Consider the following 13,181-nt stretch of genomic DNA (forward strand, 5'->3'; position numbering starts at 1 on the left):
GAACAAAAAAATACAAATTCTATAAAGACATGAATTAGCAAATTGTAAAACTCTATAGTATGAATTGAGTAGAGAATTTGCTTGCCTTCGACAATTGTATCGGCAAGAAAAAAAGATTGTGTTGGAGATATTTTTCTTGGAGACATGCCAGGAAGGTTTGGAAATAGAGACCTTTCTATTTGAAGTTAGAGTGCCATCTGAGCAGCAAAGAAAAAAATAAAATGGTTAGTTCAGGAAAAAGTTTATATTCAAAGGGCAACAATATAATGTTGCACGAAACAATAATACTTAGAAATTTTATTTCTATAATGTATTCTTCAAAAAAGATAAGTTTTTTGTCATTTCTTGTTTCAGTGTTTTCGTTTTTGATAAATAGAGAGCATGGCAAATCTTGCAAGATGATCTCGCATTTCATCCAATTCAAGATCCAAATTACCAAATATATGGCATTTTTCACATAATCAACTGAGATATAATTACTTTAAGAAGAAACCTACGTTTTCATATTGCTCCACCATATAATGGAATCCTGGAAAATCATATAATCATTAAACAAAAACAAGTAGAGACACAACAGTAATACCCAATAACCAAAGATTAAAAAAATAACTAAATCTCAAAGTAGTAGATACAAGCAAACCCATTTTTCAATCTCCCGCATATCTCCAAATAGCTGGTAGATTCCTAGAAAACAAACCAGCAAAAACTTAATAATCCCACCAAATTTTGAAATTCTTAACTGAAAAAATACTTAAATTCAAGCAACCTGATTTTTTAATCTTTGAGAAATACATAATGCTCCAAGCAGCTTGTGGAAATTTATAGCATAAATTTTTGTACGCCAGTCTGATCAAATATTCACTACTCAATATTAGGAGGACCTAAAAACAACAGAAACAATACTCATAATCGAACATCCAAAAGAAGATTTAGAGAATTAAACACAGTAAAGAAACCAAAAGATCTTGTGGGTGATAATGGATAATGATTCAAAAATACCTTTAAAAGAAATGAGGCGACCGTCATTGTAAAATACCATTATATTTGAGATACCTTTGACATATTTAAAAGACCTGCGAATGTTTCTGCCTGAGGACCTAAAAATTGACATATTAAAAATCACAACAGGTTGGAACTATGATCAAGCTATTCCCAGAGAGGTAATCTCAAAAACTTACCTCCTCTGTGATATTTATTGAAAATATGAGAACAAAAATGTGCCTCTCCTGTAAATTGTAGAGGAAACAGGTAGTTCACGTGATTAACCTTCTTGAAACATGTTAACTGTATGAGAAAGGTAGTACAATTTAACGCTTTGACAAAGTTAAAGATTAGAAAAACTTCAAAATTTTGTAATCGTGACTCTCATATAGTGGTAAACTGTAACTTGATAACGATGGTGAAATACCTATGGAAAAATTACTTTCAAATTGTAAGAATAGAGGATCAATGTTAGTTGGGGTCTCAGACTACATTTTCCTCTCATTAATTATAGTCTATGGAAACAGAATTTGGAGGTTTTGGCAACCTTGAAAACTAATATGAGCTCAAGATGTTGAGTAGGAAGCAAATAGTTTTACCTTAAGAAATTCCAATAGCTCAACATCACCATCCCTAAGAGAAACAGTGGACTTTGCAAGAGACTCCCTAATTGCATCATATGTAAGGCCTCCCTCAAGAAGAAGATAATGGGATTTCCCCACCTGCGGTATACAAAAAAAATGGAAGAATCATAAAGCAAACAACATTGTTACCTATTACATTTGCTGAAATTGAGTCTTGTAATATCTACAGAAATGGCGTTTATCATGATTACAACCAACAAATGCAAAGCTATTAGTAGACTAGAGCCCAAAAGCAGAATTAAACTATGGATCCCAATTGTAATGCCTCTTGCTTCATATTCTTTTTAAAGTCTTTGTTTAACCAAAAATTCAATTGAAACTGGATGCAGTAATATGACAATTAGCATTAGAGGAGGTAGACAGAAAAATAAAAATAAAAAACTAAAAATCGAAGACTATTCGGCTATTTAGATATAAAATCAAAACAATTTGAGCTGCATGACAGAAATAAGACTAGAAGGCATGTGGGTAATTATCATTAAAAAAATATGTGAAATTACTAACCTGTTTATAACCATGCAACACCTGACAAAGATCATTGTGTTGTGTAGCTCTTTGCTCCTTATTTCCTATTTTTATGTGCTATGTTAGAAGACATTTAAATTAAAAATTCTAAAGATAATTTTAAACAAGCAAAGCCATTCTTACATGCCAATTTACAATAGCTTTGCACATGAGTACAAGTGAACTTAAAGCTCTTGAAGGATTTGCTCGGACCTGAAAGGGATCCAAAATACTCGAGTTTAGTTATTAATTCACCATTAATGATGATAACTTCTAAAATCAAATTCAAACTATTGCGCATAGGCCTTGGAAAGCATCCTCCTTTTCAATATCATCACGAATCCTGCCATTCAAACATTTTCTGATGTGATGACACCATAGAAGTGGCACAAGAAAGCATTCTACATTAACATAAATGGACTACTTTCTTTTGAGCACACAGAGCGACCAATACTTACGTAGACAAAGCAATACACCATGATTGCATGAAATGCTCCATATAAGGTGATGTAATCTCTATGCAAGCCTTCCAAAAGTGATTGCACTATTTTCTATTAGTGATTTGTTGAGGTCCTGTTTAGCAAATTAGCAATTATAAATAAATAAAAACAATTGCACATGCACCGGTGAACACCTATGCATGTGGTATATAAAACCACATCTAATATGAATAATAATGACAGAGACAAATTACCCTTGGATGTTGAAGAATTGATACTAAACTTGACATAAAGAGTCATAACAATTGAAGAAATTTCTGGACAAACCTATAATAACAAATAATTGATTTCAATAAATAAAATAAATCCGGAAGGAAATTCTTACAATTAAATCACTATGTATATTTATATATAAAATAGAGAGAGTTTTAAAAGAAAAGAAAATCTAGAGAAACTAGGAAGTTGGGCACATACCTTGACTGCTAATTCTCCAATAGCCCATCAAACACTGTTTGCAACAGACACAGTTCCCTTGAGCTTAGGTGTGCTCTGTGATATACACATATTAGGTAAATCTACTCCCAACCAAATAAAAAAGGAAACCATGAATACATGTTTACTAACCAGTTATTTGGCTGCAACATTAAAAAATTCGGCCAATCGAGGGCGCAAATGCACACCACACCTGAGGAAGTATAAAGATATTCACATAGCATCAGAAGTGGAAAAAAAGGGTAAAAAGCCTAAAGAACATAACTAGTTTGCTAACAGATAACACTTCTCGGCTTTAAAAGAATAATAAGTATTACACAATTTAATCAAGTACTAACACTCTGGCAATCTAGCCGAAATAAAAATTGTCCTCGAATATGTATAGCTACAGCCATGTGAAAATCATTACCATCATCGTCGCCATGGTATTAATTTTTTGACTTGTAGATTCTGATTTTCAAGTTTTATATTTTTCATCGCAGTCAGTTCTCATCATACTGCATCGTTCATAGTTGCAGGATTTGGATGATTCAATATGGAAAATGAGATGGGCAACAATAACTCATCTGACTTGCAAGGTAATTAACGACTTCATGTTATTAATTTACTTTAATTAAGCTTTTCTTTCAAACATTAATTTTTTTTAATGATGTACTAATGCAGAAGCAGATAAAACCAATTCTGAAAATCAGGACAAATCTATGAATGAACCTATTAATGTCAGTGATGTAAAAGGAGAAAATTACGTGGGTCCATTTGTGAAATAAGAAGAGATGCAAAACTGAAAGACAAAGTGGACTCTGTAAATTGTGTTACTAAAATTTGAAGGCGCCGCAATCAATTTATAACACATCACTTTAGTTTTTGGTTAGCAAATCTCAAAGGAAATGATAAATTAAACAAAATAAGCTGTCCTGGAAGGTACAGAATTTGACATTTTTTGCAACATAACAATACAGTGTCAATGAGCAAGAAGATGATCATTAATGTTCCAATTATCATGAGGCAAGGTCTGTTAAGGTTTTAAACATATTGATTGACAAAAAATTAACAAACAACAGAAATAGAGAGGAAAGATGAAACACTAACCACGGAGATAGCTTTCTCTACATCCTCCTTGTTTCGGCCTGCCATATGTCCTCTTAAAGATTCTAAAGCATCTCTAAGCTTCTTTAAAAGAATATGTCCTTCCAAAGAAGCCACCTCTCTAAGTTTTGTCTGTACCAAGGAAACAACAAACACTATTTATTTAGTCTTCTTACCATCATGTTAGTGTAAGCATACAGAACAATTTTAAAACAGTTGTTAAAATCCAGGAGAAGGCAGAATGAAAAAGTTATGAGAACCTCCTGAGCCATCTTGGCAGCAGCAGCCAAGTTGGTGTCAAATTTAGTAGCCAGATCACGAACAGATAGGCGCTTTTGCTGATCTGACAATTGCATAGTTTCTTAATCAACAACTTCTTTTAAGGATGGACCTTTAGTTTCTTCTATCGACTCTTCCACAATCTGATTATCAGGTCCCAACTTATATTTTGGAAACTCATTGTAAACAAAGCTGACATCAGCTGAAACATATAGAAGAACTTGTGTCCCAAATAAACGTCTATTTCTTATAGAAATAAAGTATGGAGTAAAAAAGGAGTACCAAAATCTCAATCCCGCTACCAAGACCCTTAACAAGCCCCTAGAGGAGACAATAAATTCTTTATCACATGGAGCTACTGCTGAAACAGGGTCAACCTGAAATAAAATAACACGACCATGGAAGCAAACATGTTTCTTTCATTCTCCTTGCTATGCATTGCAAGTCTTACATCGATATAACGTACTATGCATAAGGTAATGACATAGCAGATGCATAAACCTTTAAAAACTGATTCCAGGTATAAATCTAACAGAAAATAGGCTAGTAGTAGTAGTCGCCCAAATACAATCTCCCATTAGCATTACAGGAGGTAAACTGAAAAATCAAAAATCTAAGACTATTCAGCTGTTTAGTTACGAAATCTAAGATTATTCACCACTCGCACAAAAAATGTTCAAAACTTTTATGAAATTTGTACCAACTGTCGAGAGCAATACATACTTAGAACCCAATCAAATCAAACTACAAACCCAAAAGGCTCCAAAATCATAAAAAAAAAAAATCAAAAATAACTGGAAATTCACAAACACACAGAAAAGAATCAAAAACACAACCAGAAAAAAGAGAAAAACAAAACAAAAATTATTCACAAATGCACTCACAAAGGAGACACCCACAAACTAAAAGACGCAAAATCACAAACATTAGGGAAAAATACACAAATTCACAAACACTGAAATACAAAAATACAAAACAATTCACCCAAAATTACATAAAATCACAAACTAAAGACACAAAGTTACTAACAGAGTACCTACAACCCAAATCAAATCAAGCTACAAACCCATAACATTCAAAGCTCATAGCAAAAAATCTGAAAATTCACAAACACATGTAGAAAAAAATCAGAAACACAACTAGGTATACAAACCCACTCAAAAGAGAAAAAAAGAAACAAAAATTACTAACACAAACAACATTCGCACTCATCATAGATACACAAAATCACATAAAAAAACTGACCTAAAGAAAGACAACCACAAACTCAAAGGCACAAAATCACAAACGATTAAACATAAAAATACACTCATAAATACAAGCACTAACACAGGTGTAAAAAAATACAGAATCAGAGAGACATAAACAATCGGAGAGAAAAACAAAATCAAAATCAAAAAACAGATCATATAAACACATATAAAAGAATGCACAAATATAAGCACATCACACAATAAACACAATCAGAGAGAAACAAGAAGTGAAATGAAATGGCGGGTAAAGAAAAATGAAATGGCGGGTTCGGTTCGATTTACTTATAAGCATAACATACAATCCTAATGAGAGTTGGTTTTTGTTTGAATGTAACGGCTCACTATGATTCCAAATTCATTTAGGAATATAATTGCCGCGTGACGTTTCTTTTCAGAACAGAAAATTAAATGCTCAAGTTAAAAGTTAAACGACAGCTGTTAATTTTTTTTACCGAAATAAATAATAATATCCTAATGCAAACATCTCTATTATTTGAAGGAAAATAACCGCGCCCAATATCTCATGGGCCCAAATATTATTGGCCCAGTAGTAATTATAAAACTTTAGAAAACCAACACTTTCATAATTTTAATATATTTAAATATACAAAAATAAATAAGTAATAATAAATTATATCACATATACATTTCCTATTTATTGAAATTTTGAGAGTGTAACATACTCTACAACTAGTTTATTTATTTTTTTGAAAAAAAAAACCTTAAAATTTACTACATTCTTCAAATTGACATTTAAAATCTTTTAATTTTCTTTTGATAATTAAAATTTTAATCATGGATCTTATAATTTAAAAGCTTAAATATTAAAAGATAAATTAAAATTGATAATTTTTAAAGTTGGAATTTAATATTCTTTAAACTTCAATTATGAGTGTACGTATATAGAAAAGACTAAAATAAAAAGGAAATATATAAAGCAAATATATACTCTGCAAATGCCTACGTACCCGATGTGCGGGATTAATGTTCACGTAGTTCGAATTGAAATAATGAGATTTGGATTTGAGTCTTGGTTTGTATGCCGAGGCGCCGACATATCTGTCATGTCGGAATTAAAACCCACGTAATCTGTAAAAACTGGATTTCGATAAAAAAAATGTAAATTTAAAAAGAAATGGATTTGAGTCTCGGTTTATGTGTCGAGACGCTTGCGTGCCCAATTTGTCGGGATCAAACAAGCGTAGTTTGCTTAAGAATTAAAACCACAAAGAAAACATTTAATTTGTGAATAATGAATTTGGATCTCGGTTTAAATGTCGAGACGCCGAATAAAAAATTGTAAATTTGGATCTCAGTTTGAATGCCAAGAAGCTGAAAAAAAAAGATAAATAAAATATTATTCTAACCCAGACATAATATTTTAATACTAAATATTATTCAAACACTCACAAAAATAAAGAATGAAAATATAAAGAAATGAATTTCATAAATTATAAAGGGTTAAATGCAAATTCATACACCAACTTTGACCTAATTTGCAATTACAACATAAACTTTTAAACTTGGCAATATCGGTAACCAACTTTCATTTCTTGGCAAATTGGTACACCGACCAATCATAAAACGACAAATGGCGGTTTATTACAATGTCCACGTTAGTGTTTTTTGAGTTTGGTGTACCGATTTGCCAAAAGTGTAAAGTTGGTTACTGACATTGCCAAGTTTTAAAGTTTATGCTGTAATTGCAAATTAGGTCAAAGTTGGTGTATGAATTTGCATTTAACCCAATTATAAACAAATTCTTTAATGAAAAGTTTAAGAGTTGGACTTGAACCGAAAATTAAATTCTAATGTCTAAATATCCAAACACTATAATAAAAGTTTGTGTAGTTCGATCGAGAACTAAACCCTCTATGAAAATAATCAGTTTTAAAAAAATCTATAAATTAATATATGATATAATTTATAGGAAAAACTCACTTCCATGTCATTAAACTGTACATGCTTTGTTTATCTGGTCTTTAAATTATTTTTGTCTTTATTTGGTTCTTCAAATTAGCAAGAAATCATTTTCCAGTCCCTAATTAATAAAAACGACGTCGTTTAGGGTATCAATTTGCATTTCCAAAAATAATAACACAACGTCGTTTTTATCATTCGGGAACTTGAAAATGCATTTTCGTTTAGTTGAAGAACCAGATAAGGACAAAAAATTAGTTTAAGGACCGTATAAACAAAACAGTTATAGTTTTGGGACATAAAAATGGGTTACTCCTAATTTAAATTAGGCGTAAATGCACCAAAAATCACCAACTTTCGCGTGCTGTTAGCATTTAATATAATCTTTTAATTTTGGCAAAAAAGTGCGCTAACTTTCCAAATTTTACTATTAAAGACACCGACACCGTTTTAGATTAAAATGACACCGTTTTGAATATAAAATGACACTATTTTTTAAAGAAAACACACACATGGTCTTAATTGCAGAAAAAATAAAAAGTTCATGTTAAATATGCCAAAATTAAAAGATTATGTTAAATACCAAAAACACGTGAAAATTAATGATTTTTGGTGCATTTAATTGCCTTTAAATTATTTAATTATAATATTCATTAATCATTATGTTTTTTTAAAAAAATTTGTGGAAAATAAGCTATTTTTGTTTTATTTGTAACATGAAATACTATTTAGAATATATATTAAATATGAAGTACCTATTTGAAATTTTACCGAAAGAAAAAGGTTAATTTAATTTTTAAGGGTGCAATTGAATTAAAAATGTGTGAATTTAGACATAATTAACCAAATTGCAATATTAGGATGAAATTGGAAAAGAGCTAAAATGTGAATGATGTTTTAGTTAATATACCTAACAAATGACAAGTCATGGTCGGCTAATAATCACCGACGGTCCTCGACCTTTGCTCTAAACTTCCGTAAACCCCCCAACCTTTCAAAAGCTTCCCTAAACCCCCCAACCTTTATGGCGGCGCTCATTCACGGTCCTCATGGACGAAAATACCCCTAAGCGCCGTCTTTTTTTGGCGGCTACAATTCTAAAAAAAAAAAGACGGCGTCACGTGTCATCTGACATGTGGCAAAATATCTAAAAAAAATTGAAAAAACCCAAAACACCCTTACAACTATTAAAATTTAATTAAAACAAAAATAAAAAATCAAAGCAAATCAACCCATTCAAACCACTAAATTATCGAAATCGAACCGCCACAACCGAACCCGCCTCCGGTCATCTTCTCAGGTGAGAAAACGACCAAGCTCGTCGTCTTCTCACCTGAGAAGACGATCGTCTTCTCAGATCTGAGAAGACGAGCAGCTGCTCGTCTTCTCAGATCTGAGAAGACGAGCTGCAGCAGCTCGTCTTCTCAGGGAAGACGAGCTGCTGCTCGTCTTCTCAGATCTGAGAAGACGAGCATCAGCTCGTCTTCTCAGGGGAAGACGAGCTGCTGCTCGTCTTCTCCGGTTGTGAGAAGACGAGCAGCAGCTCGTCTTCCCTGAGAAGACGAGCTGCTGCTCGTCTTTTCCGTTTTTGAGAAGACGAGCAGCAGCTTGTCTTCTCCGTTTTTCAGAAGACGAGCAGCAGCTCGTCTTCTCTGAGAAGACGAGTTGTTGCTCGTCTTCTGCACATCTGTTCTTGGAGAATAGATGTGCATCTGTTCTCCAAGAACAGATCTGAATCTGTTCTTGGAGAACAGATTCAGATCTGCTCTCCAAGAGCAGATTCCGATGGGTCGGCGGCGGGCGGCGGGTGGTGGTCGGCGGCGGGTGCGGTGAGTGGTTCGGGTTGGCGGGCGGATTGACCGTGGGTTGGGTTTGATTAAGTAAATTTGATTTGGTTTAATTTTTTAGGGGGTATTTTGGGTGTTTCAATTTTATTTTGACATTAAATGACGTGTCAATTAACATGTGGCGCCACTATTTGTTTTTTTCCAAAAAAAAGGACAGCCGCCAAAACCAAAAGGGTAGTTTTGTCTATAAGGGCCGTGAATGGCGCCGCCACAAAGGTTGGGGGGTTTAGGGAAGCTTTTGAAAGGTTGGAGGGTTTACGGAAGGTTAGGGTAAAAGTCGAGGACCGTCGGTGATTATTAGCCGTCATAGTCTGTCTAAATTATAGAGAAGTTGAAATTTTCTCTTATTTTTGCATATCTATATTTTCTACATTTTTTTCACGTTTTACTTTATTTAGTAGGGGTCTTAGCTCCATTTTTTAAGGCTGTGATTTTGGCCTATTTTTAGCTTAACTCATATAGAGGTCCTTGTACTTTACATATTTTTTTCGGTAAGTCCTTATACTTCATTTTTGTATTATTTGATCCCTCTACTTACCTATTTTTGATTTTCAGGTCCTTTATGAATTTTTTTCGGTCCTTTTGTATATGGCTGGAGGAAACAAAAATTGTAAGTAGAAAGACTTGAGGAAACAAAAATTGTAAGTAGAAGGACTGGAAAAAACTCACAAAGGACCTGAAAATCAAAAATAGGTAAGTAGAGGGACCAGATAATACAAAAATGAAGTATCAGGACCTACGGAAAAAAAGTGTAAAGTACAGGGACCTCTACATGGGTTTGGTCTATTTTTCATATTTTATCATCACCGTTCCTTGTAATAACATGTCATATAGAAACAGCATTTTATGGTGTCTCTGAATTTTCGAGATCAGAGATGCAAACGATTTTTCAAATTGTTTAATCACTTGGTGAACAAGTTCTTTTGACTTGATGTTATAAGTTCTTTATCCTTCCTTTGATAATCGGTTGCATCATCTTTAAAATTATTGCGAGTTTTTGAGCCATTTTTCGATAGTCACATCAAATGTGCTCAATTGTTCCGTGTAAATTTTTAAAGAACGGTTGGTGAGTAAACGTGACAGAAGGTAATAACTTAAATTTGAGATTTTGAATTTAAAATTAAGCGATTGTGACAGTTTTAAAAGGACTTAAAAATATTAAGTGGGTTCTTAAACAATCTACAAATAGAGTTTAAAATTGAAACAGAGTTTTATAATTAAAAAATTAACATTGTAATTGTAATTGAAGTTACGATTAAAATTAATGTTGAAAAACAGAATTTGAATTAAAGACAAATATAAATTACAGTACATAAGAATTTTAAGAATTTTGAAGTTGACATTGATTTTTTTATGGGAGTTTTTGAATTTTTGATTGATTTTACCAAGTACTCTTATAATTTACCTTTTCTGATTTTATAGGCTCTTTTTAAAATTGTAATTTGCCCACCTTTATTCAACTTCTCATGTTCTCCAAATTTTACATTCTCAACTTTTTAAAAACCGTTTTATTTTATCGAAAGATATAACTTAATTAATGAAAATCAACTATAAAAGTTTCGACTTTAGCCACACATATTGCGCTATAGCGCGCCAAATTAGGACTGACTTCATCTTTAGGCTTCTAACTTTTGTAAATTATGGGCTTTTAGATTTTTAGACTTATAACCTTTTGAATTTTTAAAATTAGTATAAAAAATTATTTTTGAAGAAAAGAAAAAAGTGGACTCCTTTTTAAAAAAAATAATATTATCCAATTAAGAAATATTGTTCTTCCATTAGCAATTTTAATTTGACATTCTAGATTAATTTGTCTGACTCTTCTATTATCTGCAACCCAAATAAAAATTTATAACATGATCATAAATTATACTAAATTTAAAACACATGGTTGATAAAATTTGTCAAATATTAATATTGCAATAATTAATTATAACACTTCTTTTTCACAATACTATATTTGAGACATAAATAAAATTTTATGCTAACATATTAAATTTAGCATGAAATATGACTCTCCATCTCCATTGATGCATTGAGTGGCTATTTATATTGTATTTGTTAGCCAAAAATCCACGATCTATGTACGAAAAACGTAAAATAAAACTTGTATGTTTCATATGCATATCATGATCTACTCATAAGTTTAATTAGACAAGTAATGCATCTTTGTAAAATCCTAATACTAAATTAAACTTTACAGCTTGATGCATTAATTTAACAAGTAGCATTAAAAGAATTAGTCAAATATATATATTTAAGGTTTAATTGCACTAAAAATCATCAACTTTCGCATGTTTTTGGTATTTAACATAATTTTTTAATTTTGGCAAAAAAATACATAAACTTTCAAAATTTTGTATTTAAAGACACCGACACCATTTTGAATGTAAAACGACACCGTTTTAGATTAAAACGTCACAGTTTTGGATGTAAAATAACACTATTTTTCAAAGAAAAACACACATGGTCTTAATTGCAAAAAATTAGAAAGTTCATGTTAAATATGACAAAATTAAAAGATTATGTTAAATATCAAAAACACGCAAAAGTTTGTGATTTTTGGCACATTTAAGCCTATATTTAATTGATATTATAAAAGATAAATATAGATAAACATATATAAAAACTACATTAATAAGTTATTGTTATACACCTGAATATATTAAAAAAATAGAAGAGTTAATTTTTTTTAAAGCATGAGGTATATATAATACTTAGCATATCTTTTTTGTTACCATAATTTATTAGAATTAGACTAACTTATTTGAAAATATTTTATCTTTTTTTTCTCTATAAATGATCTAAATTTTCAAAATCGATTTTAGTTCATATTTTACGTCTCCGTTTCAATTGTAGATTTAGTTTGAAATTGAAAAAAAGTTCAAATAAATCATTAATATTTAGAATCTTTAATGGTAGAAAGACTAATAAAAACAATATAAAAGTCATATTTAAATGTTTTCACTCTAATTTGAATAAATGACTACAATTTAAATAAGAATTGAAAAATAAATAAAATTTGATAAATAAATAAAATTTGATGATTTTTTTAAATTTGGGCCACAAATAAAAAACTAAAGAGAGGAGACATTTTTGGATTATTTAATCTCACAATTATTACTGTAGAATCTAACATATTTTAGTTAAAATGAAAAAGATTAAACTAAAATGTTTAATTAATTTTTTTATTATTATTATTATTCAAATGAATCTCATAATTTTCCTTTCTACAAATAGAGAAGTTCTTAGGTAGATTCAGTCTACCACGTTATCCGTGAACTAGCCTATCACATTATAACACGTCATTAAAATAATGGCACTATCATAATTTGTTTAATTTTTTTTATACTTTTGGATAGTAATATTATGACAATGCCATTATTTTAATGACATGTCATAATGTGATAGGTTTTGTAAATGACGCGGTAAACTGAGTCTACCTAAATTTTTTTTCTATGTTTATATTTAGTAGCCTTTTTAGTTTTACATATACGATAGTATAACTTTTCCTATGGTATGAAATGAAAGTGTAAGTTATCAAATAGGACATCCAGTAAAAAAAAAATCAACAGCTGTAATTTAACTCTTTACTCAAGTATTTATTTCCTATTTTGAAAAGATACGCCACGTGGAAAAATCAGTATTTATTTCCTATTCTGCCAAAAAATCAACAGTTGTCATAGTAGTAGCAAACTATAAAGTGAACCGTTACAATTACATTGCAATTTTTTC

The 13,181-nt window shown here is 31.0% G+C and overlaps 1 protein-coding gene and 1 long non-coding RNA gene across 6 annotated transcripts; both read right to left on the reverse strand.

Annotated features, from left to right (window-relative positions):
* Nucleotides 1–89: 89 nt before the first annotated feature.
* LOC130015256 (uncharacterized) lies at nt 90–2,608 on the reverse strand. Its single transcript, XM_056105028.1, has 10 exons — nt 2,535–2,608; nt 2,421–2,472; nt 2,274–2,342; nt 2,130–2,207; nt 1,581–1,703; nt 1,179–1,284; nt 1,000–1,089; nt 767–846; nt 498–684; nt 90–197 (listed from the first exon to the last, which is right to left on the reverse strand). Exons 1-9 carry the CDS (start codon nt 2,606–2,608, stop codon nt 610–612), a joined length of 747 nt encoding a protein of 248 aa, XP_055961003.1. The 3' UTR covers nt 90–197; nt 498–609.
* Nucleotides 2,609–2,636: 28 nt separating this feature from the next.
* On the reverse strand, nt 2,637–6,052 carry LOC126686294 (uncharacterized). Of its 5 annotated transcripts, none has more exons than XR_007643882.2 (7): nt 4,709–6,051; nt 4,408–4,587; nt 4,151–4,279; nt 3,194–3,254; nt 3,044–3,118; nt 2,824–2,896; nt 2,637–2,702 (listed from the first exon to the last, which is right to left on the reverse strand). It is a non-coding gene; the product is annotated as an uncharacterized LOC126686294 (long non-coding RNA). The 5 variants fall into 5 exon arrangements; XR_008790021.1 differs by having other exon boundaries at nt 2,676–2,702; nt 4,408–4,618; nt 4,709–6,052; XR_007643887.2 differs by having other exon boundaries at nt 2,676–2,702; nt 4,408–4,628; nt 4,709–6,052.
* Nucleotides 6,053–13,181: the final 7,129 nt, after the last annotated feature.

Source organism: Mercurialis annua, linkage group LG1-X (genome assembly GCF_937616625.2).
Source record: "Mercurialis annua linkage group LG1-X, ddMerAnnu1.2, whole genome shotgun sequence".
In the NCBI taxonomy this organism is placed as follows: Eukaryota; Viridiplantae; Streptophyta; class Magnoliopsida; order Malpighiales; family Euphorbiaceae; genus Mercurialis; species Mercurialis annua.

Coding starts and splice junctions, on each gene's coding strand:
- LOC130015256 (XM_056105028.1), bottom strand. CDS start 2,608: ATGGTGTATTGCTTTGTCTACGTAAGTATTGGTCGCTCTGTGTGCTCA. Junction 2,473..2,534: donor AGTAGTCCATTTATGTTAAT/GTAGAATGCTTT, acceptor TTTGAATGGCAG/GATTCGTGATGATATTGAAA. Junction 2,208..2,273: donor AAGCTATTGTAAATTGGCAT/GTAAGAATGGCT, acceptor CTTCTAACATAG/CACATAAAAATAGGAAATAA.